Here is a 24,686-nt window from a genome sequence, read left to right on the forward strand (position 1 = left end):
CCTGGGCGCCAGAGCAACCTGCCAACTCATTGTCCTCCTTTATATCTAGGGTTTGGGGTTTTGATTTTTTTTTGAAGGCCGACACTGCTGATAGTTTTGGACTAAAGCTACAGAAGGTCATTCATTTGTGTGCGTCTCCTTTTCAGACTAGAAAGCCTAGTCCATGAAACATTGAAACATTCCACTGAAGCACAGGGGAGTAATAATCTTAAATATCAAAGTGGCCATATGTCTCCTTAAAATGTCCCATCAGAGACGAGCAACACTAGTAGATATCAACCATCTTATATGCGGAAACAAACCATCATAACAACCTTTTTTGGCTTGGTCCGTACTACATTAGTAAAAACAACAGGAAGATCAAGTGTGACTAAGAAATAGGGGGGGGGGGGGGGTGGCAAACTGGGTAAATAAATCATAGTGGAGGAGACAGCAGAAGCAACTGGACATATCAAATCTAAAACCATATAATATAATAATAATTAGCAGAGGGCTGGAAAAAAAAGAGAGAATAAAAGCTACAGACACCGTCCATCTCAATGCATCATGGAGAGAGTGCTGTCGCTACGGAGACGGGTGCTAGAGACAGCTAGCCAATCACGGGTTGGGAAAATATGTGATGGCAGGGGGGAGAGGGAGGAGTGGAGCTGAGAAGAGAAGGGATGTCAAGGCGAAACTACAGTGACAATGACCTGTCTTTGTCACTGGGAACACTGAAATATGAATCTGTGTGTGTGTGTGTGTGTGTGTGTGTGTGTGTGTCAATGTTTTTCCTTTCTAATATAAAACACACTCCTCTTCCACCATCACTACACACACCCTGACAAAAACACACAGACATGGGGATTTTTGAAAAACAGCTGCAGAAATTTGGGTATGTTTGGGTTTGTTTGTTTTACCTGCTATCTGACTCGATACATCTCCTTTTGGCTCTTTAGGGAGGGACCCATCTGTAGGAACACAGAAGAAATATTAGACAACATAGAAAAAGAGCTGATTTTGCTTGTTGTTCTGAGTCAAAATGTATACAACAGCATAAATGAACAATGGAGAGGAGGATGAATAGGAATAAACAACAATCCAATGATGACATGTTGGCTTTTTCAAGAGGCATGAAATAACTTTTATTATTACCGTGCTGTCCAATTTAGGGGGTATTTTATATCTTAATTACTAGGGCTGCACAATTAATCGCAATTTTATCGAAATCGCAATATGAGCTAGTGCAATATCCAAATCGCAGGGGGGGCACAATATTTTTTTAAGGCAAAATATGTGTCTGCAGTAGTGTGATGCTGCAGAGACATCCTGGTCTACAAATTGTATCCTACAGACTAAATAAAAAATCTTTGTTTGGTACAGATCCTCGCCAAAAAAAATAAAAAAAATAAAATTAAAAAAAAATCACACTTTATATATATCAGAATCACAATCAGAAAAGCTTTATTGCCAAGTACGTTTTTTACACATACAAGGAATTTGTTTTGGTGTTGTAGGTGCATGTTACACATTCTCTAAAATAAGTTAAACAAACAGGTTAAACAGAACAAACAAGTATGTATGTATGTATGTATGTATGTAATTTTTTTTCAATGAAAATAAATACACAAAAATTATCATTCCCTCCAATATCGTGAATCATATCGCAATATCAGTCAAAATAATCGTAATTAGATATTTTCCTAATATCATGCAGCCCTATTAATTACCCAACAATAATCCCCCTACTCTGCTGACAAATTGCATCCAAAGCCAAAACTCCAAAATGCCATGACATCAGCAAACTAGGAGAAAACATGGCTAAAAGACTGTCATACAGTGCTGGCGTGGCTAAAGTATGTATAGACTGACAGAACATTGCTGCATTGCTTTACAGCAAAAATGGAAGAGGGTGCCGTTTGTCCAGCACAAACGGCACCCTCTTAGGTTTTTGCATTATATAAGGCAAATGGAAAACTCTCCAACATTAACTTGTTCAGTGAAGCAAACAAAACAAAACACAATATCCACATCTTCTTAGTCACAGGAGACACGGAGTTTTAAGAAAAACTTATGAGCAAATTATGAGCATACGTAATGCCACTTATGTGAGAAAAAAAAAAAAAGCTTGTCTCAACCACGAAATCCTTTGTTTATAATTATTATACCAACATACCACCAATCTGACAATTCCCTATGTTCTTAAATAGCATGTTTACACTGGACCAGTGCATGCAGAGGTCATCTTCTCATCACCCTATACCTCATGACCGAGGCCCTATAGTTTCTCAGCCATTGCAACAATCGGCCCATTGATCCAGCCTGTTTGTGAGAGAGGCTGCTGCTGTGACTGAGAGAAAGATATGGTCAGTGTCATGTGCTGTCAACATGTACACAGGCTGGACACGCCACTGGCTGACTCAGTGGCACATGCTCCCTGTGTTCTGACTCAGGCTTAGTCCTTCCTGTTTAACTTTACAGAGGGCTGCACTAAGGCGGAGAGAAGTTGGTGGTTGACTGACTATGATCGGTGCTGTCACGTATCTAACAATATGGACAAGGATATATTTATAGTGATTGTAAGAATGTGCTTGATTTGGGGAATGAACTGACGCAAAAACATTTTCTTTCCTCTATATGCAAAGCAGACTTCAACGCACTGAAGTGCACTAAAGCAAGAGGAACATGTAAACACAAGGACTGTAATGGTTTGTGTAGTCGTGCCGAACCGTCACAGCACAGGGATTGCCGTCCAGTGCACGCAGCTACACGTATAATACACGGTATGTAGATTGACGCACGTGGAGCATGTGGAACCAACGTTAACAAGTGCAAGTTCCACCCAGAAATGTTTAGGCATTCGTTGTTAGCAATATTTGCTGAGGTTAGCACAACAAGCTCATTGGCGTGCGAGTCAATCACACTATGCAAGGGCGTAAATCCCAGGGGGGTCAGGACCCCCCCCATCTAAGGGTTGTCCCCCCCCCCCTAAAAATATCATTACAACAATGCTGTGTATTGTAAATAACATAATGATGTATACTTAAAATATCTGTGTAAGTAGTAAAACAATACAAACCCCAAAAAATGCTTTTTAAGTTTAGAAACATTTTGAGTTCCCCCTCCCTTGCCTCACAGTGGTTTGGTCCACTGCATGCTGTAGGATCTGCACTAGACTCACAGTCACATCGGGTAGTGACAGGAATGTATCAGTAAGTAGGCGGTTCAAGGCTGTTTTATTCACATTAAACATCGGATGAAGTTTTTCTTTTCTCCCACACCCACTACCCACTACAACTAACGTTACCACGGCGATAAGCCTAACGTTATGTGTGTGAACTGATATTAGGGTTAATATTGAAGATCTACAGTTGTGTTTTGCTCAATATGAAGTTAAGTGGCAGATCAGTTAAATATATATCCTCTGTCCCAGACGAAACCTAATATTTATGTGGCGGACGCAAGATCATTTCATAATTATAATATGACCACGTGGTGAACCTATGAAACTAACTCATATTTAGACATCTGACGTTAAAGATTTGTGTTGTTGCTCAGATAAAATGACAGAGAAATGAAAAACAGGCATAAGATCCTTTTTCAGTAGGCTTACACCAAAACGCCAAGTAAGTAGGCTACATTAAGTCCTCATATCAAGACAATTTGGTAACATCTTTATAAGAATGGGTGCTTATGGAAATAATAACGTCACTATGTCACTGGCAAAGGAGACAGAAAGGACAGGGAGACCAGGGACAGTCAGGTGTAGAGTCTCAGGAAGACCAGGGACAGACAGGTGTAGAGTCTCAGGGAGACCAGGGACAGTCAGGTGTAGAGTCTCAGGGAGACCAGGGACAGACAGGTGTAGAGTCTCAGGTAAGTGTGTTGAGCTTAGTTCATATTTTTGGTGAATTGTGTTGGAAGTGTTGTAATGTAGCCCTGGTACGTTATACAGTAGGTCCGCTGTACTCCATTCAAAGAAGAGCTGTACCAAACTCACACCAAAAGGTAACATTGGTATGAACCGTACCTTCTGTGTACCATCACACACTGTAAAATTTCAAACACTAACACAGACACACTCTCGCTCACATGCATGCACTTGCAAGCACACAGGACAGTGATCCAACTTATGCAACGTTTAGGTCATATATATAGATTGGGATAAATCCCCCCCCATTAAAGACTTCTTGTCTGACTGCAGAGTTGGTTGTATGGGGGTTAAATACTGTGGAGTTACAACATTTCCATTACATTTGGGTTTTTATTGACTTGAACAATGGACTTAGTAGGTGTTCAGACCGAGAAAAAAAAGCCCTTGCGTTGGTGGGGGTGTGTTGTTTAAGATACCAGTGAAACAAGCAATGCGATCCAGAAAGTCCAGTCAGAGCAGCAGATTAAAAGGCTTATAAGACGCCAAGACACTGCACAATGACTTATTATACTCAAAGACAGGATTTGACAGCTCTAGAAAGTCATCACAGTGGCAAGTACTTTATCTTTTATCGCGAGGTAAACAGTAGAAGTACGGTGTTCACGTTACAAAGTATGGGAACACCATGCAGTGCTCATGTGAACGCTACATACAAGTAGGACACCTTTACTTAGTTACTCCGTTATGACATTAATGCGACAGCATGGCATGGTATATACTAGAAATAAGGGAGACTGCCCGTTACCCGAAAGGTCCTTTCTTGAGCAAGAAACTTAACTTATGTAACAGACCAGGACCCCTGTCTGTCAGAGGTAAGAGAAAAGAGCTCCCCTTCGAGGACCAATTTCCCTGTATGACATTGAATCACCCTGCAGTTTCATTTTCTTGGCTAAATCAGTCTTCATGATTAAATAGTTCTCTGTGTGACAACTGGTTCCCTTCTGTAGTGGCTGCTAGAGTAAACTCTCTTACTAGCTTACCAGCTATGATTTAGCAATATTTTGCTGGCAGCAATTTCCACTAATGAACATATAGCAGCACAGTACACACAAAACTACACATGAGCAAACTTGCTGGCAACAAATGCCAATGCCACAGGAGCTCATGTTCATGAGATATAAGTCTCACACACACATAAACATGGCACGGAGAAAAGAAGCACAGAGATCTCAGTGGAATTTTCTCTAAAGCTGTGTACCTGGGAGAACTTAACAGAGAATGAATGGGATGAAGAAAAAAAAAAAGACAAGAAGGGGGGAAAAAAAAGGGAAGGCAAGAGAAAGACCAAACACCCACATACTTCACATATTTGCAATGCCAAAGATGTCCACTTAAGCCGCAGTGTGCAACAATGTAATACCAGACTACAGTTGTGGTTGCCCACATCTTATCGCAATCTAAATAATAAGAGTTGTAGCTGAGCCAGAAGTCAAACAAGCATGGACAAAAAGGAGATAAAACGCATTGTATGTGTGCATAAAAAGACAGATACATGCAGCTATGAACGGGGGCTTTTACCTCTGAGATGTGACCGTTGAAGCAGTGGGTTAATCCAACAACACAGACGTGCATACACACCAGGCCAACTTTGTTGCAGACCATAGTAGGATAAGCCCACCGCTAAAACAAACACACACACACACACACACACACGAGGAAATGACAAAGCAAAAAAGGCAACAGTCCGCAACGGTCCCCAATCCCATAAAACATCCAAACTCCCATCTCTCCGAAACATGCAAACACTCAGATACAGTGAACTCACCTAGACCTCAGCTCTGTTGAACACTGGCTATACTGTGTCCTGAACTGAGCTACCATCCGCAGGCAGCTCTCTCTTGTCCCGACACACACTGCTTCTGTCTCCGAGCCCGCATTAACACAAGACCACCCTTTCTGTGGGCCCCTGCCTTTCCCTTCTCGGCAGGCACACTCATCGTTTGACTCATACACAAATAGGAAAGACCCCCTTTCATTTAAACATACCCATTGTCTAGCTCACACCGACTAAAATGAAACACGAGGCATAAAAACAATACCTTGCTGTCAAAGCTGTCTGCAAAATTTAAATGTCAAGGGCCATTTAACAATATTTTACCTAAGGGATCGCCCATCTGAGAGGATTTGGGTTGCCTGGTACAGAGCTGTAGGTGGTCAGATGCCGAGCGAAACTTGTAGGATATATGATGTCAGCTTGTGAAACTTGTGATCCAAATACCCAAGTGGTAGGTAATACTGAACTTCAGGTGATAATGAAAGAGTTTTGTGTTTTTGTTATCTTGGTATGATAACCTCTTAGTCAGACAAGGTAAGGGGTACTGTGACATCACTTCCAGCTGATTTCTGTAGAAGAAAACCCATACTAATTTTCTGCAGCTGGTGCTCCTTTGCTAGTTCAGCCGTGATGGTCAGCAGTGCTCTGCCAACTACAGTATGTGCTATTAAAGAGGTAGAGGTACAGGTAGAGAAAGGTAGTCCCTTTCAGATTCTTACTCCAACATTAAAGGACAACATTTAAGTCCACAAATGTGGCATTGCATTCCTATCACATTGTCGGACTGCAGTTCCCCTTTAACCAAATCTAAGGATGGTGATATAGTTTGCTTTCTTACCAAATTAACCTTAACTTAACCTCATGTGAACTTTGACACTGCATTAACAGTATTTATTTATAAACGTGCAATAACCGTATGTATTTTTTGTTAAACGTGCAATAACTTATTTTATGCTGCACTCAAACACCTTTTTTAGTGTCATATTTGAATGTTAAACTAACACCCTGTGGCATTTGTATTTATTTATTTTAATTAAACATTTTTAAACTTGTTTTTTTGGTCAAAGCAGTATTTATGAGCCAGTGGAACGAAATTTTGTTCATATGTGCACTCTGTATACAGTTGAATGACAATACAAGCTATCTATCTAAATGTTTGTGATGTGTGATGCAAGTGGTATTGTTCACATACTTGCTAGGAATGCACCAATCTGATATGCTGGATCCTGATCGCTGATACGGATACTGATCTTAAAGGGGCGCTATGCAGTTTTCGCCATTTCCTCAGAGGTTTCTCTATAGAGCTCCCCCTACAGCTTCAGAATAGATATTTGGCAGCTCCTATGTTTACTTGTGTCTGAGTCCTCGCTCGGTCAGTCTGCCGTTTCCCCTTTCTCTGTTCCTCCGACAATGCTTTCCTAGCTTTCTGCTCAGCCATGACGATAGTGTGAAAAACTCCATTGCTACCTTGTTAGCCGGTTCCTGAATGGGCGTATGTGTGCAGCGCCGTGAAGCAATTCGTTACATCGCGAGACCTGATATCACACGATACTTCCCGACGCTGAGGCCAGCGGCTCGCCGGCCCAAAGTTGCAAGGGTGGTTTTTCCGCTCACAGGCGCTAGGGGGAAGCGAGACGACCACCATTCAACTCGAAAAAAGTCATATAACCATTCCAGTGACTACGAAGCTGTTCAGTTAAGGTAAATTAAGCTAAAAAAAAAAAAAAAACTGCATGTGACCAATCCACATTAAATACAGTTTGTCTGTCAGAGCCATTATAAAATGAGTTGTTTCTGCTGGTTACATAGAGTCAGTCGTTCCTCATTTTAACCTTAAAACCAGCTCCTTGTTTGGTTCGACACAGACACAGTGCTAGTGTCTGTATTCCTGAAGGGATTCATTATTGTGAACTAGCTAGCCAGTTCTTTTATTATGCCAAAGTTGAAACGTAAAATACATCCGTGCACCCAAGTGTACGAGATGCATACGTCATCCATCTTTAATCTAAACTAAATCTATGATAGCAAGATTGAATTTACAAAATGTCAAACTGTTTATTTCATTAAACCAGTACTCTTTAGTCCTGATGCTCAAGACTGACATTTTTCTATCCAACCATGTTGTTACTTGCCCCTACCTGGGATCCCAGGTGTAAAGAAGTCCATTTAGATACTGGAGCCAAGATGAAAAAGCTTGGCTCTGCCCTAAAGATCAGGGCTAAAAGGTCACGGCTTTAAACTGTCGCTCATTTTGCCTCTGGGACCCTCTCAAGGACCTCAGTGGTCCATAGCCTTTACTTGAAGACACAAAGGGCCACTCACTGTGATGTTTACAGTGGATCAATTTCTCCCGGTTACCGGCCCATTAGTAGGAGAGAAATGGGGTGAAAAGTAGTCAGAGGAAGAGATGGAAAGAGAAAGTGAGCGAGATGGGGAGGGCAACAGCAGTTTTGAATGCACTAGAGACCCAAAGAAAAAAGGAGTACAATGGTCTTTCAGGACGTGTCCTAGTTTGGTTCACTGTCGCTTTCTACTCTCAAAAATAGGAGCACAGACCATTCTGGCAAATCTTTCACACTGATCCTAATCAATTGCAAGCGGATTCATTTATTCTACTGACCTCTTTCGTTAACCAGTGGAAACCCTGTTAACACAGCTTGGCACACATCTACACTTCTCTCGTCATTATCTTTCCAAGGTCTCGCTCACCCCTCGGTCGTTGAATTTCTCTCTTCTACCTGAGCTGAATGAATAGACTTATTTCCCTCTAATGGGAAATTAAAATCATTCACTCACTCCCAGGCTTATTGTTTATGCTCCTCTTACAAGAATGCTTATTAAAAAAAAATGGTTATGTGCACATGTGATTTCACGGCCACTTGCGACCTGCGCAGCCGTCTCTCTCTCTCTCTCTCTCTCTCTCTCTCTCTCTCTCTCTCTCTCTCTCTCTCTCTCTCTCTCTCTCTCTCTCTCTCTCTCTCTCTCTCTCTCTCTCTCTCTCTCTCTCTCTCTCTCTCTCTCTCTCTCTCGTTTCCCCAAGCTCACACCAATTAGCTATCACGCCGGAGAAATTACAGAACGAGAACACGACAGATGAGAAGGGAAAAGTGGGACAAGCTCCTTTTTATAAACACACAAAGAGGTGAAAAGTTTGTGTGTGTGTGAGAACTGTATGCATGTGTGTTTCAGTTTCTGTTCCTGTGAGGGGATTTAAATAAGCCAAAAACTTTCATTTACACATCTGACAAACAGCCTAATGCTTCAATTCCCTGGTAAATTGACTAACGGATGTTTGACGTTATTATATTATACTTTTAGATAACTCATCCAACAGCGCAAAATAGTATGAAAAATCTAACTGCCACGCAAATACTTTTCACCACTCATTACCTACTTTGACTGTAAATACCTTGCTCCGTTTGCCCTCGTACACAAGTATTCTGATTGACAGCTATGTTACCACTTGAGCAAAGGTTTCAGTTTTGCTTTATTTTTGTAGGTGTAGCTTTGTTTTTAATGCATCTAAAAAGCAGCGTATGATCCACCCTAATGGCCCACATCAAGAGTGTAGAAATGGATCTTCCCCATTAGCTCTTATCAGCTGGCCTTTGGTCTCATCTAGTCTGTATCAGGATGGCAACCTGTGTGTGTGTGTGTGTGTGTGTGTGTGTGTGTGTGTGTGTGTGTGTGTGTGGGGTAAAGCCTCACTGATAGCACAGGCCTTCGCCGACCTGGTTTACAAAGGCTTGTTAGTAAAGACATAGCATAGGGGAGACAGATGGTACCATGGTGATAGACTGCGAACCCAGCCTTGTTTGGTGGACATGGCAGTAGGATATAACATGCACCTGTAGTAGGGGTGGGAATCACCAGAGGCCCCACCATACGATATTATCAAGCTACTTATGTCACAAAACAATATTATTGTTGTATTGTCATATTACTATTACCTTTTTTTTTTTAAACTTCAATGTATGTCCCCAAAGGTAAACTTTGTCAACATTTATTTTATCTGGGGCGGCCTCTAGCTCACCCATGTAGGCTGAGTCCTTTGCAGCAGCCCGGGTTCAAATCCAACCTGTGGCCCTTTGCCGCGTGTCATCCCCTCTCTTTCTCTCCCCCTTTCCTGTCTATCTACTGTCACTATCGAATTATGGGAAAAGACCCCCAAAAAACGAAATTTTATCTAAAAAGCTTAAAAAACACTCAACTACACCATCTAGTGCGCGTGTGAGTGTGTGCGTGCGTGCGTAATCCCGGAGAATAAACACCAGCTCAGATTAGGTCAGCATGTGTAATCCAATGAACTCTCTACCTTTAACATGCCTAATGTTGTTAGAGCTGACAACATCACACACAAACAGGCCAGGGACGTGTCGTGCTGAAACATAGCTCTGCTCTCAAACACATATATTCCCATATAAGTAAGCAGATGTGTTGTTAAAACAGTTGTTGGCCATTCTGCTTTCCCACACAGTCCATAACTCTCTCTCTCTGAGAGGATCTGCAATCTGCTCACCAGAATATTAATAACATACTGACTTTCTGGAATCAAAACAGTGTATACTCCTCTCTTCAGTGACTTCATTGCAGCACACAAACGCTACACATACTATGTTATTTATGTCACTTTTCAAGTGACTCCCCAAACTTGCCCTACCTCCGTGGAAAGTTGTTAGAGGCCGCTCTTCACATTGTCATGTACGGCACATCGAGCGACAGAGAGACAAAACTAGTTTACGAGCATCTGACTATCAGGGAAGTGGACGCTATTTCCTCTGAAATTCAATCTGATGTTTTTTGTTTTGGTTTAGGGTTGTATTACTGCAGTACGCCTTACGAGTTGACGCTGACATCATACACGCTGTGGGCTACCTACAACTCCAGCGCTGACATTCATTTTACTTCATGGCTTGTGATGGCTTCCCTCACCGTGTTCTGATTGAAAAATTCCAGGGTTTAGTCTAGCCAAACATCTGTGGGCCGGATTTTCCGACCATTTCTGCCGTGGACCCCAATCTCTGAGGTCAAAAAAGAAAATTCACTCTTTGTCTGTTATCATGGCAGTCCCCCAAAAACTGAAATTTATTTCAGCTTTTTCTCCATTTGCATCAATAACTGTAGAAACACATCTGGTCGCCTCTCTCTTCGTTGTGACTGACTCCTTCCTGGTATGCATTTAAAAAGGTGTGTTTATCACTTTTTAAGACCTCAAAAGATTTCCTCATGTAATCTCCATCTAATTGATTCAATCATGAGAAATGTACCTTCTTGGCTCACCTAATGACATTAAAAACATAAAAAAAAAAAAACTAAGCAGGCAAGCCCAGACTTTGCACACAGGAATACATCAGCGTAATGCCAAAGTAAACCTGACCTGGATGACCAGTCCTTACTAGCCTGTGATCTAATACACATATCCGCAACAAAAGGCCTTGAGCAAGATGATGTATTGTGCAAGCTTGGCATCAGGTTTACCACAGAAATTGCTTTAACTAAGATTTTTTCCAGGGAACGTCAACTGAACACAGACATGACCTTTCTGTGCAACACATGGCTTAACATTTAAAAAAAAAAAGGAACTATAATCAATATTTTACAACTTACATTAAAAGAAGACCTATTATGCTTTTCCTTTTTTCTGTTAAATATATAATTTACAATGTTGGATGCTTTCTTAGGAGAAGGTAGAGACCAGCAACAGTAAAGAGTAGCTTGTAGCACGTCTGTGCTGTGACTGCTTTGGCTGCATTAGTCTAGGTTCCAAAAATTACACTAAGCGCTACGAGTGGGCAGTTTCTGTCATTTTGAATCAAGCATGTCATAGGCCTTGTGCACTAATCCTGATCTGCCATGTCATTCTTGTCATTGAACCAAGAGACTGGCAACTGGAGATGTTTGAATGCTAATGATTTATAAAAACTTTGATCACACTGTCATGGTCTATAATAGATGAAAATTCAAGTAGTGGCTTGCTCGGCTAGCTGTAGGGCCCTATGACTTCCGTGATGCGGAAAACACGGACGGAATCACGGAATCTACACATGAAAATGGAATACTCTTATACACGCGGAATTTGCATACATTTTGTTGACATATTAAATAAACTTTTTTTTTTTTTTTTTTTTTTTTAACTTCCTTCTCATTTTTCAGTTTAAAACAACAAGCGTAGAAAGGTCTCTGCCTAAACCATGGCCAAATGGCATTGTTAAACATGTTGCCAGTAACCATACGTCCTCATGTTCAAGTTGAGTCTGTTGCGTGGGGAAAACAGAATGTCGAAGAGAGTGGCTCCTGATCAGCCAACGGTGGCTAAAAAATTAAGAAACTCCCCATTGTCTGCTAAATACCGGGCTGAACAATACCCCGACTACTATGAGTCTGGATAACAACTGTTTTGTAAATGTTGTCAACATACCGTTGACTGGACCCGCAAAGACACATGTAACGGCCATTTGAAATCAAAAGTTCATCTCAAGAACAAAGCTAAATCCCCCAGTGGGCAAATCCCTCCAGGTTACCATTGAGGCAACGACAAAATCAATAATGCAAGGCGCGAGTTTGTGGAAGATTTAGAGCTTTGTGTCTTTGTGCTAGAGAAAGGATACATCCGTTTCTTGTTGAACAATGCAAGCAGGGAGGCGCACTCCCAGAAAATGCCAGCGGCCTCAGGCAGACCCACCTGCCGCGGGTCTTTGACCAGCACATGCAAAAAGTGCTGCAAGAGAAAATCTTTGTTGTTGTCGACGAAACCTCTGACAATCGAGATCGCAGTGTCCTCAACATTGTTATAGGTGAGCATCCTTACCATCATGTACTTCAATGGAGATGTGTGCAAAAGATGGGAAATGCCCTAGAAAGCAACACATGCCTGCTTGAATCTACAAGAAAGTACTTTTAAGTTGTGAAAAATTCTATTTTGAGTTGCAATGTGCCCTTTTATTGGGATCTAGACTTGCAGCCCAGTTATGGCCATTTAATTGAATTCATGTAATTGTTACTTTTGGCCAGAGATTTGTTGAAGGTTTGGCTGAATATCCGAAAAATCTGAAAGGGCTAAAAATAAATCCGAAAAAAGGGAATTTGAAAAAAAATAAAACGGATTTCATAGGGCCCTATAGCTGTAATCTGCCTTTAAAATGTAATGTGCCTGCACCCGTTATTAGGGAAGAGAACGACTATGTATTTACACAGCTACTCATGGGAAAATGAGAGCAATTGAAATTATTTTCTCTTCAATTACCAATTTTTCAGCATTTTTCTACCATTTTCTCTGCAGAAATATAAGTTATTATGGACATGATGGTCTAAGCCACAAATGGTTTCAAAGTACCGGCACTGCTCAACTTGTAACCATCTGTTCAGTGTTGTATTTGTGCTTCATTCTAAGGGATGAATGCCTTTCTAACTGAAACATCACATTTTAACGGCACAATAAAAGGGAACAGTTCGAGTAGAGTATTTTTTTTTACGCCCATGTTTTATCTTAATCTCCACCCCTTTCTAAAAAGCTTTTTACCCAGCCATCCATTTGCTTTTGATTGCAGCTGCCTGGCTGAATAAAAGGCTAAAATCTCGTAACCATCATCTTTCCCTCCAGCTGGCTTCCTTTTATTATGTTCACTCCTCTCTTTTGCACAATAGCACAGTTACTTAGAGGTGTGTGAGGTACCTGATATTCTGCAGCTGTGCAGGTGTGTATGAATAAAAATTGCACTCGCTATGGGTGTGAATGTAGTATGCTGTGACCTTAACAATACAAAAGACAGTGAGAAGACGAGATGGAGGAGACAGAGCTTCATAAAATTTGGCTTTCCAATGCACGGATTTCTGTTCTCGCCTTTTATCGGCCAAATTCTGCTTATTTGTTATATAAATATTTATGATTTAACTGATGGTGGAAACTCTGCATTGATGTAAGGACACTGACAAAGAAACTGTATTTACCGGTAATGTAGTCAAGTCATGGCCAATACCTGATCACCTAATAAAGTCAGTATCTGTACCAATACCGATTTGGCAAATCAGATCAGTGCATCCTTATCTATCCCTTTAATATCTCTGGGCGTATTAGAAAACTATGACCTATGTTGCATATCAATAAGAAGAACTGCTTAATGGCTATATTAAATTCTTATGCGATTTTTGAATCAATGTGATAAAGTAATTTGATTTGGGGGGGGGGCACTGATCAGGAGTACTATTCAGCCTGTTGTCTTCTGTGAATCTGAAGGGAGCTTTCTAAAGTCAGATAAAAATAACCCTGATGATGCCATCAGGTGCTATCAAGTTGCACTGTGGGAAATGTAGGATCCAGTGTCTTGGGGGTGTGGCTCATACTAGGAGCTAAAAAGTCAGGATATCTCAGTCTCTGCTCATTTAAAAAAAATATATATATATATATATATATATATATATATATATATATATATATATATATATATATATATATATATATATATATATGGGCTGTCAATCGATTAAAAAATGTAATCTAATTAATTACATACTGTGATTAATTAATCGAAATTAATCGCATACATAATTAACGGTGCCTGAACCGATACTTTTTAAGAAAGTAAAAAAGAAAAAAAAAAGAAGAAAAAAAAGGGTACTAAACAACAGTTGGTGACATTAAAGAACAGCTTGTTTATTGCTAAGGCCATATGGTCAAAATTAAATGATTTAATAATAATGTATAACAATAACTTATTTCACTAGTAAATTGCTGTTGAACGACAAAAACAACAACCAGATAGGAAAAGGACATTTACAAGAACTTCAAATGCACCACGAGGCTGTAGTTTACCAGTTTCATTGAACGCACCGGCTGTGTTGTTTCTCCGACGGCAGCTGCAGATTGTTACATCCCGGTGTTGAATCCTCTACAATAAAACACAGTCAAACTTTACACCGTTTAGCATTAGCTGTCAGCATTTTAACCGTGTTTAATCCAGCTACTAGCTAGCGGTAGGCTAACGTTAGCTGCTGTCGAGTATTGTGTTAACTAGCGTCACATGCAGCGGGGTTTGTGTTTCCTGTAACGTCTGTTTCAGAGCAGCAGAGAGAAGCGCAGACATATCAGTGGCACCAGATTTTCGTCTGTATGCAAACGTCAATATGGAATGGATTAATCTGCATTAATTTTTTTAACGCGTTATTTTGACAGCCGTTTATATATATATATATATATATATATATATATATATATATATATATATATATATATATATATATATATATATATATATCTCACAAGCCCCCCAACTTTAACAAATACCATGTTTTGATACTAGTTGGCTGTTTCTTTATGATTACAGATTCTAAACAACCTGTCAAGTAATCAAGTAAAAAAAAAAAAAAAGGAGCCAAACAAAGCAACAACAAACCTAGCCTTCAATCATTCATTTGCATTGATCTGTGAGGCACCAATCCTCTGTTCACTTCCATCCCATAAATACGGGATGATGAAAGAAATCTGCTTTGTATAGCATTAGGCTTTAGCCTCTGCTCTGTGTCTGACTTGGCAGCTTTAAGCCTTGAGGAAACCTTTACTGAGGGAGCTCAATCAGTCTCCATCTCCTGGATCAATATCCATTAGAGAAAAAGAGAGAGAGAGAGAGAGAGAGAGAGAGAGAGAGAGAGAGAGAGAGAGAGAGAGAGAGAGTGTGTGAGTCATAAATGTGAGCTCTGGATCAGATTTCTCTCTCTCTCCTTGTCTGTTTCACTCTCTGTCTTGCACAAACACACGTACACACCAATGCTCATTCAAACATACAAACCAACCTCATGAACCGCGTGTTGCCGCCTCTGAACATTCATTCATGAAGGCCGGCAGTGGGGGTTTTTTCCCCACCGTGAACAATACCCTACACTACCAACAAGTAACAACTGTATGAATTCAACGCTAAATCCTCTTAGTCACCAGTGTAGCCAAATATATGTTTAGCGTGGAAAAACTTGATGATTGACAACATGCCACAACAAAACTCCCTGTTTCGGAGCTCTGGGGCTTAGGTATTAATTCCAGTCTGGAAGGCAGGGGAGAAGCTCTTATTAGTTGTCATTTTGCATTAGGACGGTGAGGCCCAACACGACGCAACAAGAATGAGGGAGGGAGGAAAACATGAAACAGACATTGGCGAATGAACACTCAAACAGCAGGCAGTCGAACAGAGAATAGGGAAGAAAGCAAAAAGGGAGGACATGGGTAAGACAAAGAGACCAAATGCCGAAAGATGGAAAGAGATGAGGATGGAGCTGGGGATGGAAATGCATAGCCTGTGGCAAGACACTCAAACCTGTGCATGTCAAAACAAGATTCCCAAATCTATAAGGAGGAGTTCATGAGAAAAACAAAGAGCAGGGGAGACCTAACGCGACACTCAAACCTTTCAAGTAGCTTATTGTACAAAGCCATTGGTAGGCTATCTATACTCAGGCCTGTAGTGGTTACACTACTGGTTTCACTACTGAGATGACTCTGAACAAGAGCTTTAATAAGTACAAATGTATTCAGTGCCAGAGGAGGTTCAGAGAAACCTTAAAGAACTAGAGATTGTGTACAATAAGAAGCAGACAGTGCTCAGAAATGTGCAGAAAAGTGTTACTAAAGATTTAAGATTTATTTATTTTGATTAGGACAATGCACATTAATCAACATTTCTGTAAATGCACCAGTGTTAGCCAGTCGGCTAATTTTCAACTGTAGTCCTAGTTGCATGGGCAATACAGTAGCTACACATTGTTTGGAGACGGCGGACAATGGACATGGTTTGTACGTTGAAGCAAAAATCTATTAAGTGTTGTGGTGGCCAAATCCAATCTTATGTTTACAGTAAATATCTGTTCAGTTATCTCCTATTGTAGGTGGTTTTGTCAATTAATGTCCTGTTGCACTCAGTGACATAAGCACACTATTGATGGTGCCAGGCTCTCTCGGGGAAGTACAGCAACACTGAAGCAGCATCTAACTATAAGCACAAATCAGCAGTAACCCATCACCTTAAAAACTTACTTATAAACATCAAGACCAGTTTGTGACTGCAGCACAATCAGTAACACATACCTCGTAATCAGTGCTAAGTGTAGCTTTTAGAAGTTTGTTCAACAAGTTGGGTTGTTTGTGGGAAAAAAAAACAAAAAACAACCATTCTCCTAAAGCACGTGTGTCAAATTCAAGGCCCGCGGGCCAAATCCGGCCCCTTGCAGATTTAGATCTGGCCCGTATATCAATTTGGGTTCACAATACATTTTGGCCCGCCTAGTTCCAAGAACACAGGAAAGTGTTTTATAAACTGCAATTACGTGACATTCAAAGCAGAATATGGCAGATTTGCCGACTGAGACTCAGAAATTCCCCCAGAAGAAGCAGAGAGTTTTCATATTCAGGCTGTGAAACAGGTTGTATCATTGTTTTGCTAAATTCTATGATGGCTAAGGAACTCTTTTGATGACTTTTGTAGGGCTTTATGTCAACAAAAATACGACAAAAAGCGTACAAAAATGACAGAAAAAGCAACAAATTTACAATAAGGTGACAAATGTCTGAGAAAGCCACAAACAAGTCGGAACAAAAACAACAAAAATGAGGAAAAAAGCTACCAAAATGTTTTTTAAAAAGTGACATGCAGTAACAAAAGCATGTCAATAAACTCTACATGTCTGGCCCTTGGTGTGATTCTCTATTTTCAGTGTGGCCCTTAATGAAAATGAGTTTGACACCCCTGTCCTAAAGGATCTTCATATAAAATGGTGATTAGACTAAGAAAGCAGCTTATGATCGCACTGTCCATACATGAGGAATCATAATAATAGTTAAGTGCCAGCGCGCCATGTTAAGCTTTAAGTACACAAAAACGTGGATCCCAATAAGATACACTAGGTTTCAGTAACTGTCAAGTTTAAGATAAAATCTCATTTAACATCAGAGATAGGTGAGGTTGGGTAAAGGCTTGTTGTGCTTAGAGTGCTTGAATGTAAGCAGGACTTCATTCTCTGCCCATTACTGTGGCGATTAAGAGAATGCTTTAAGTACAAACGGGCCGGAAATTTAACTGATGCTTATTTGATAATCATTGCTAAAATAGTCGTGATTTTTACGCCGTCAGCAGATAGTGGCATGAAACGTTCATACATAATCCTTTAAATGTGTTTTTGTCAAAAACAGACACAGATTTGTTTCAAATTGTTACAATTTCTCTATTAATTCTGAAGTAGCAGCCTCACTCACCACTGCTAGAAAAAAATGGAAGTTCAACAAAAACTAATTATCCGTCATTGCTTCTCTCAAACAAAAAATAGATAAAGTGAATATATGATTTAAGTGCTCTATTGGTAAATAAAGAGCTATTTCTAAACTACAGCCCAAAACTGCAGCAGATGGCCTTGTGGTAATAAGGAGGCATAACCAAACATTTTAATTAACAAATTAGCAACAGATCTGATTGACAATGAGGCAGAATGGCTGCAGCTGTCAACAAAACATACAAAGTGTGGTTACAACTGAGTTACAGAGTGCCTTTTGCGTCTCTCTCCCTAAAAGGAAGCCATCAGATCAGCTCAATGTTGATACTGAACTTTCCTCTGTGGCTTACCATTTCACTAGACACATAACCAAAGGAGCCAGAGGCTGGGTGTCTCCTCCATGTTTACACCCCTCCAACTGTAGGCCTACTTCAAAATCTCACTTCTATCATAAAGGCCCTACACATGACCAGCCAGTGATTTGACTTGTGAACAGTACAGACAGTGCATTACTATTCTCTGCTTTTCATTTCTCACATGCCACAGTTTACACACATATGCACATTTCACCAGGGGAAATTAACTTGCAACTACACTACACATACAGTATATTACACAAGCAGATACTGGTTCATGGACAAACTTGTTTTAAAATACACATAAACAGTAAGCTACCAAAGCGAGTGGAGTTAGATGATGACACTGGCAGACATGACATCAGGCACTGGATCTACTTCACTGCTTGTAGACACTGAACCTAGCTGGAGGGTTATCTGGCATATGCAAGGGCAGTGTATAAGCTCATGGACAGGAATTCACCCATGGATCACCATTTCATTTAACTGTATCCCAGGAAACTCAAATTACAAATATATTATTAATCTTTGTACCAAATGTATTATTAGGGGCATGGAAATGAATAGAAAAGACATTCTTACACATGGTTTCACTATGCAAAGTCTGACCCCTTTCATCTCTGCCAGGACCCCTGGAATTCAGTTTATGAGCCATTGTTGCAGCCTATGAAATCACTGTAGGCCCGTGTTAGGACTTCAAGTCACAGTCCTTGCTGATTAATTAGCCTACTTAGCTAATGTTAGCAATCTGTGGACAGCATAATACTGTCTAAAAGCAACAGTTCATGTGTAAATCAGTGTCACTGGCATTCTTGTGAGTTAACCACCAACATACAGTGTTATTGATAATAGCCAGCCTTTTGGCCTTGATAGCAATGTTGCACAGCTAGCTTATCCTGCACAGTGCACACCCAGGCTATACGTGCCACGCCATGTATTGTTTACATAGCTTCCCCAGTTGTGCTATTTTATGACAGCACAGAAAACAACAAACAATGAGTTAACGGAATAGGAAATTCAAAAAAGACGCACACTTTATATGTTTGTACTTAATACATCAATTAGCGGTTTGGAAACACGCGAGCTTTGTCAACTCACTGGCATCGCAAGCTAGCAATGCTCAACTAGCTAGCATTTGTTAGCTAACCAAGCAGACAGGATTCACCCAATCTGATTCAGGAATCACTAGCTTATAGGCTAACATTGGAAGCTAATGTTAAAACTAGTTATTAACACATTAGTCCATTATCGGACAGCCCTGACCTGCTTCTTTTCTTGTTTCAGCAAAGTCTAATCTCTCGCCACAGGATTTCTACAAAAATATCATACATATGCCATTTTAACTGTGTATTAATCTCAATAACAAGTCGCTTTGATCCAATTATGTCGGGCTTGAGATGGATGAAGAACATAGCTAACGTTACCTTTGCGGTCCCCGTTTTTCTTTCTTTTAACATTTAACAGTTAATGTTACTGGGTAAAACGTACATGCCACATCCTCAATTTGACAGCAGGCAGTGGTGTAAGAGAGTTAAATAGTGCCTTAGTGGAAAAGGAAAACGTATATGTATTTTTAAGAAAAGTACACGGAAAGCTAGCCCAGCACTGACAAATCTAGGAGAGTTGTCCGAAGATGGAACTCGGAAAATTAGCGATCTGGCTAACGTTGCCTGGCTACACAGTGTGGATGGACTCTCTGATTCTGTAGTTAGAGAAATGTATCCAAGAAACACATTTTCTGAGATTTGCACGACTGTGTTGCTCAATGCTATTTGTTGTACACTTCGTTTATAACAATAGTTATACAATTATTCGGCTAAAGCCTTTACTATACTTCACTTTATGAGCCCCTGAAACAGTCAACACGGACGGGAACAATGTCCCTCACGGAGCCGGACCAAGAGGAGCAGCTCTCAGTGGAGCTCAGTCCGACCTCTCCTACTCAATTTTGGGCTTACCGGTTTTGAAGAACGCCGCTATGTCGCTAGCGTCCTTCGTCGTCTCCTCCGCTCCTTCCCCGGAGCTCATGGCTGCCACAACCCGAACCTGGAGCTCAGTATCTCCCAAGTATATCCCCCCCCCCCCAAAATCGACAAAAGATGGCACAAAATCACTTCTGTCCCGACAAAAGCGCCATTAAAGACACACGGACGGTTACGGTGACTTGTAGACGCTGCAGACCTCCATCTTGGGGTAACGTAATTGGAAACGATCAGCCGGGGGCACCGGGTTCCTCCTCGGAGTGGAGCCGAGGGGAGAGTAGCTGTAGCGCGGAGGAGGGGGGCGGGAGGGGCCGGGTCGCTGCTCGGTGAATCTCCGTAAGCCTTCGGAAATGAGCAGACGGTGGGTCATCAAGGAACGACTGCGGTCACCGTGTGCGCGTGTGTTCAACTTACAGTTAAACGTAGGACATTTAAAACCAACGAGCAATGAAAACTACACATGTACAAAAACAAGGCATACAAAGGCTGTCAGCTATGACCATTATTTGAACGACAGGTTTATAGGATGTGTAATTTGAGCTGTCTAATCTAGCCCAATTATGCGACACACATCGATCGTTGGGAAAATACCAAGTTTGGAGGAATTTAACCGACTATGAGTCATGTATTGTTGATTGTTTCTGTGATCTCTCCATAAAAACTGGGTGAATGTTGCGTTACCCATACTTAAAGGCAGTAGGGTGATTGCTAAAGTCTCCCGGATACAATCAAAGCAGAAAAGATCAGCTGTTTTAATTGAGGCTCTGTCATGGCATTCTTTTCTCTATGCTGTGATCGCTGTGTTACTGTTGCCATCTGCTGGTTTAGGCTGGAACTAATGCTTTTGTTCATAGTCTCTTTCCAGTGACAATATAAATAAGAAACTTGTGTTCATATTATATTAGGCCTACTTCTCGTTCATGATTTAAATGTATAGTGCCAGTCTTCACCTTGTTTTAGAAACAATCCAGCCTTCTTAAGTGCCTACGACACAATCACTGAAACAATGCGTTCAGTTTTAAAAAGCATTAGGAAATGTATAATAAAAATAATAGATACAAACATATTACGTAGCCTAATATAACAATGTAATTGTGAAATAATCCAATAAAAATTTAAAAAAGTGGGATTAAACAACATTTGAGCTGATCAAATGTTGTTTAATCCCACTTTTCCAAATAAGTTATAAAAGGACAACACAATGTCATCTTGTTGATAAACCACTCGACTATTTGATGCTGCATTTCTTTACCCCATTTATTTTAATGAGGGTAGATTACATATAATATACACATCTCAGTATAACACATATCATTCAAACAAAATGTGCATTTTTTTTACACGTTGGGTCTCCATAAATCCCTATCAGCAAAAGAAGAAACCCCAACAGTTTGTGCAGGGCTTGGGAGGTTTATGGGGCATTGATAGGTTCAATACTTGTTCCAAGTGACTGCACCACACTGATTGAAGCTCTGTGCCCGAGTCAAAGCAGGATTTATGCTGCCGCCTTTCTTTCTTTGAACAGCATTCAAGATTATCAGGATAATGCTGCTACTTGTGGATTATTACTAACTCACTGGTGATCATCCACAACTTCTGTGTTGTATTACTAAGTGACATCCAGGGCCTCCTGAATTAATGTCAAGTAAATATTTTCTCGGACAGACCAGAAGGTCATAGGTAGTAATGAGAGCATCACAGCATGGTTGCATGCTCAAAGTGCTTTGACAAGTAACACACACACACACACACACACACACACACACACACACACACACACACACACACACACACACACACACACACACACTGCACAAAATGCTTCAAATGATTTCCAGTCAGTAAAAATGTTGATATTGACTAACTGCTGCGGAAATGTAGCAGACAGACACTAAATTGATGTATCGATGAGATGACATTATATTGTCCTTTTATAACTGGAACTCAACATCTCTTAGCTGTAACATATTCATTCATTCAGTGGAGAAGTGCAGACCAGCCCAATCCTATGAAGCCCATTGGTGATATTTCAATGCAGGTTAATCATTTATATACCAATGTTAAAGAGAGCAGAGTAAAATATCAGATGTTTTAAAAGCATGAATTAGATGCCCATGAGAAAATTAGATGTTAGCAGCCATAGAAAATAATACTTCTCAGAAAAGAATGAAGGCAATACAGCAAGAAATCACAAGATAAGTCAAAATGTAGGCCTATTGAGAAAACATACTGATAAAGATTACAGATAAATATAACCAGGTGAGGCAGTGGGTAAACCCATCTAAAGTCAGGTTACCCTTTGTCTGTGCAGATATTGTTAGCCCAACATTTATGATATTGATTTACAGAATATATATATATATATATATATATATATATATATATATATATATATATATATATATATATATAATTAGATATTATTAGATATAGAAAATGCTGAGTTAAACTGACTTGTGAGAAGCCTATACAGAAGGCTAAGTAATAACGGTTAATTAATCAATTCTTGCTAGTTCATACAGATGGTTAAACTATGCAACTTTATAACAACTGCTGCTGTGGATACAAGTGACACTTATGGAATAATGTTAAACTAGTAGTATATAACAGTATCACAACTAAAGAAGAGTCATTGAGTTAGCAAAGTAACTCTATGTCAGTTACACAGCAATATCTCTCTGAAGGTTGCTAACGTTAGCTAACATTAGCCATCATAAGCTACAGGCCGTACCAGACCACGTGAGGCTGTGTGTGTTAAGTTGAGCAAGGCTCCGTTTTACTGCGTATCAATTCAGCTTTTAATTTGTAAAAGGAATAATGTGTTATTTCTTTTTCTTGCTTCAAAGCAACTGCACTGAGTTAGTAGTTTGATTTGCTACGACTAGAAAACTTCTACTTTAATATCCCCCTTTACTGTGTGATGGCATTTGAGATGATGCTTTTAGAAGGCAGGGATGCAAACTGTTCATGTTGTTGAAATACCATAAAGTTTATCGTCTTTACTTGTGCCACTGCTGTCATGCAGAAGTTGTACCCAATTGAAATAAGGCTCCTAAGTATTATTTGCAGTTAGTGTTCAGCACAACAGACAGTGCTGATTCAGTATGAAAATACAGTGTAAAGTTTAGGAAATTGTATTTAATTTCACTGGCATCACTGCTTATCAAAACTTCTTAGATTCACATAGTATCATGCGTTTTATTGCTTTGACTGTGTATGGTGTTTTGTTTGTTTCTTCTCGGTGCTGATGTATTACTTGTCATGCCCAGCAGAGGGGAGGCTGATACTAGTGATCAACTGGCTGTCCTCCACAGAGGAATATTACGTAATGCTGGGTAGTGAAAGAATGAGATGTATTAGTTTTTGAATAAAATGCTTATAAAACATCACTGTTTCGAACAAGAAAACATCAAGTAAGTACTAAGAAGCTGATTCAGAAAATAGGTTTTCAGGGCCTTAATAACCCTGATGAAGTTTATAGGTCAAACTGTGTTACTTTTCACCATAAAGTTGTATTAGTTGTACATGGATACCTTCTGACTGTTTACCAGTTTAGTTGGATTAGTGCTTGTGTTTTTTACAATAGGTACAGTATGACCTTTATCATTCACTGATCTTTGTGCAGGGAATCTTCATTATCAGCTGAATCTGTGTGCCTGGCTTCATGTGATGAGGACTTTTTGTCATTCAAATATTCTGTGCTACTTTGCATGATACAAAGAAGACGGTAACATTCAATCCCATATTAATAAAACATCATCTGAAGCAGTGGAGAAAATATACAGATGAAAACAAGGCTCAGTGGCACTGGAATCTCCCTTTAATAACTCAGGACCATTGAATGACTGCCCTCAGGTGGTTTAAAATTCCACAGTGACACCTGCCAAATATCCCTCTGAAATGTCAGCAGTAATTACTCCTGTGCTCTGAGACAACCTCTCAAATGAATGAACACAGGTGGGGATCATGCCACATATCCCTTACTCTGTCTCTCTCTCTCTTTGGCTACATAGGCCTATCCCTTCTGTCCTTCTGTCCCTCCCTTGTTGTTGGAAACCTCTTGAACTCCGCTGCTGAATCTTTGGCAGTTTTATACAGTGAGGTTCAAGGCTTTCTATTGTGGTTCTGTGTGTGTGTGTGTGTGTTGTCACAGTGAGGGGTCCTCTTATTGCCACCCCCTGCTTCGCTATCGTAATTATGTGGAAGGAGAGAACAATAACAGCATGTGACTGACTGGCTGACACGCTGACACACACACCCACACACACACACACACACACACACACACACACACACACACACACACACACACACACACACACACACACACACACACAAAATAAGGTGTGTCTCAACGGCCATAATCTTCTAAATGGAAAAAGCTAAGAGGTTAACTGGACCACTATGTGGACAAT

The 24,686-nt window shown here is 40.3% G+C and overlaps 1 protein-coding gene across 5 annotated transcripts in view; it reads right to left on the reverse strand.

Annotated features, from left to right (window-relative positions):
• Nucleotides 1-20,708, reverse strand: part of LOC144529312 (triple functional domain protein) — a 78,715-nt gene extending 58,007 nt beyond the window's left edge. For 4 of the 5 annotated variants that reach the window (XM_078268326.1, XM_078268325.1, XM_078268323.1 and 1 more), the window contains exons 1-2: nucleotides 20,248-20,708; nucleotides 900-950 (exon numbers count right to left, since the gene is read on the reverse strand). In XM_078268326.1, the coding sequence (XP_078124452.1) occupies nucleotides 900-950; nucleotides 20,248-20,317 (121 nt within the window). In that variant the 5' untranslated portion in view covers nucleotides 20,318-20,708. The remainder of the gene's footprint in view (nucleotides 1-899; nucleotides 951-20,247) is intronic. The other variant, XM_078268324.1, reaches the window with a different exon arrangement.
• Nucleotides 20,709-24,686: the final 3,978 nt, after the last annotated feature.

The sequence above is a fragment of the Sander vitreus genome, chromosome 14, assembly GCF_031162955.1.
Source record: "Sander vitreus isolate 19-12246 chromosome 14, sanVit1, whole genome shotgun sequence".
NCBI lineage: Eukaryota > Metazoa > Chordata > Actinopteri > Perciformes > Percidae > Sander > Sander vitreus.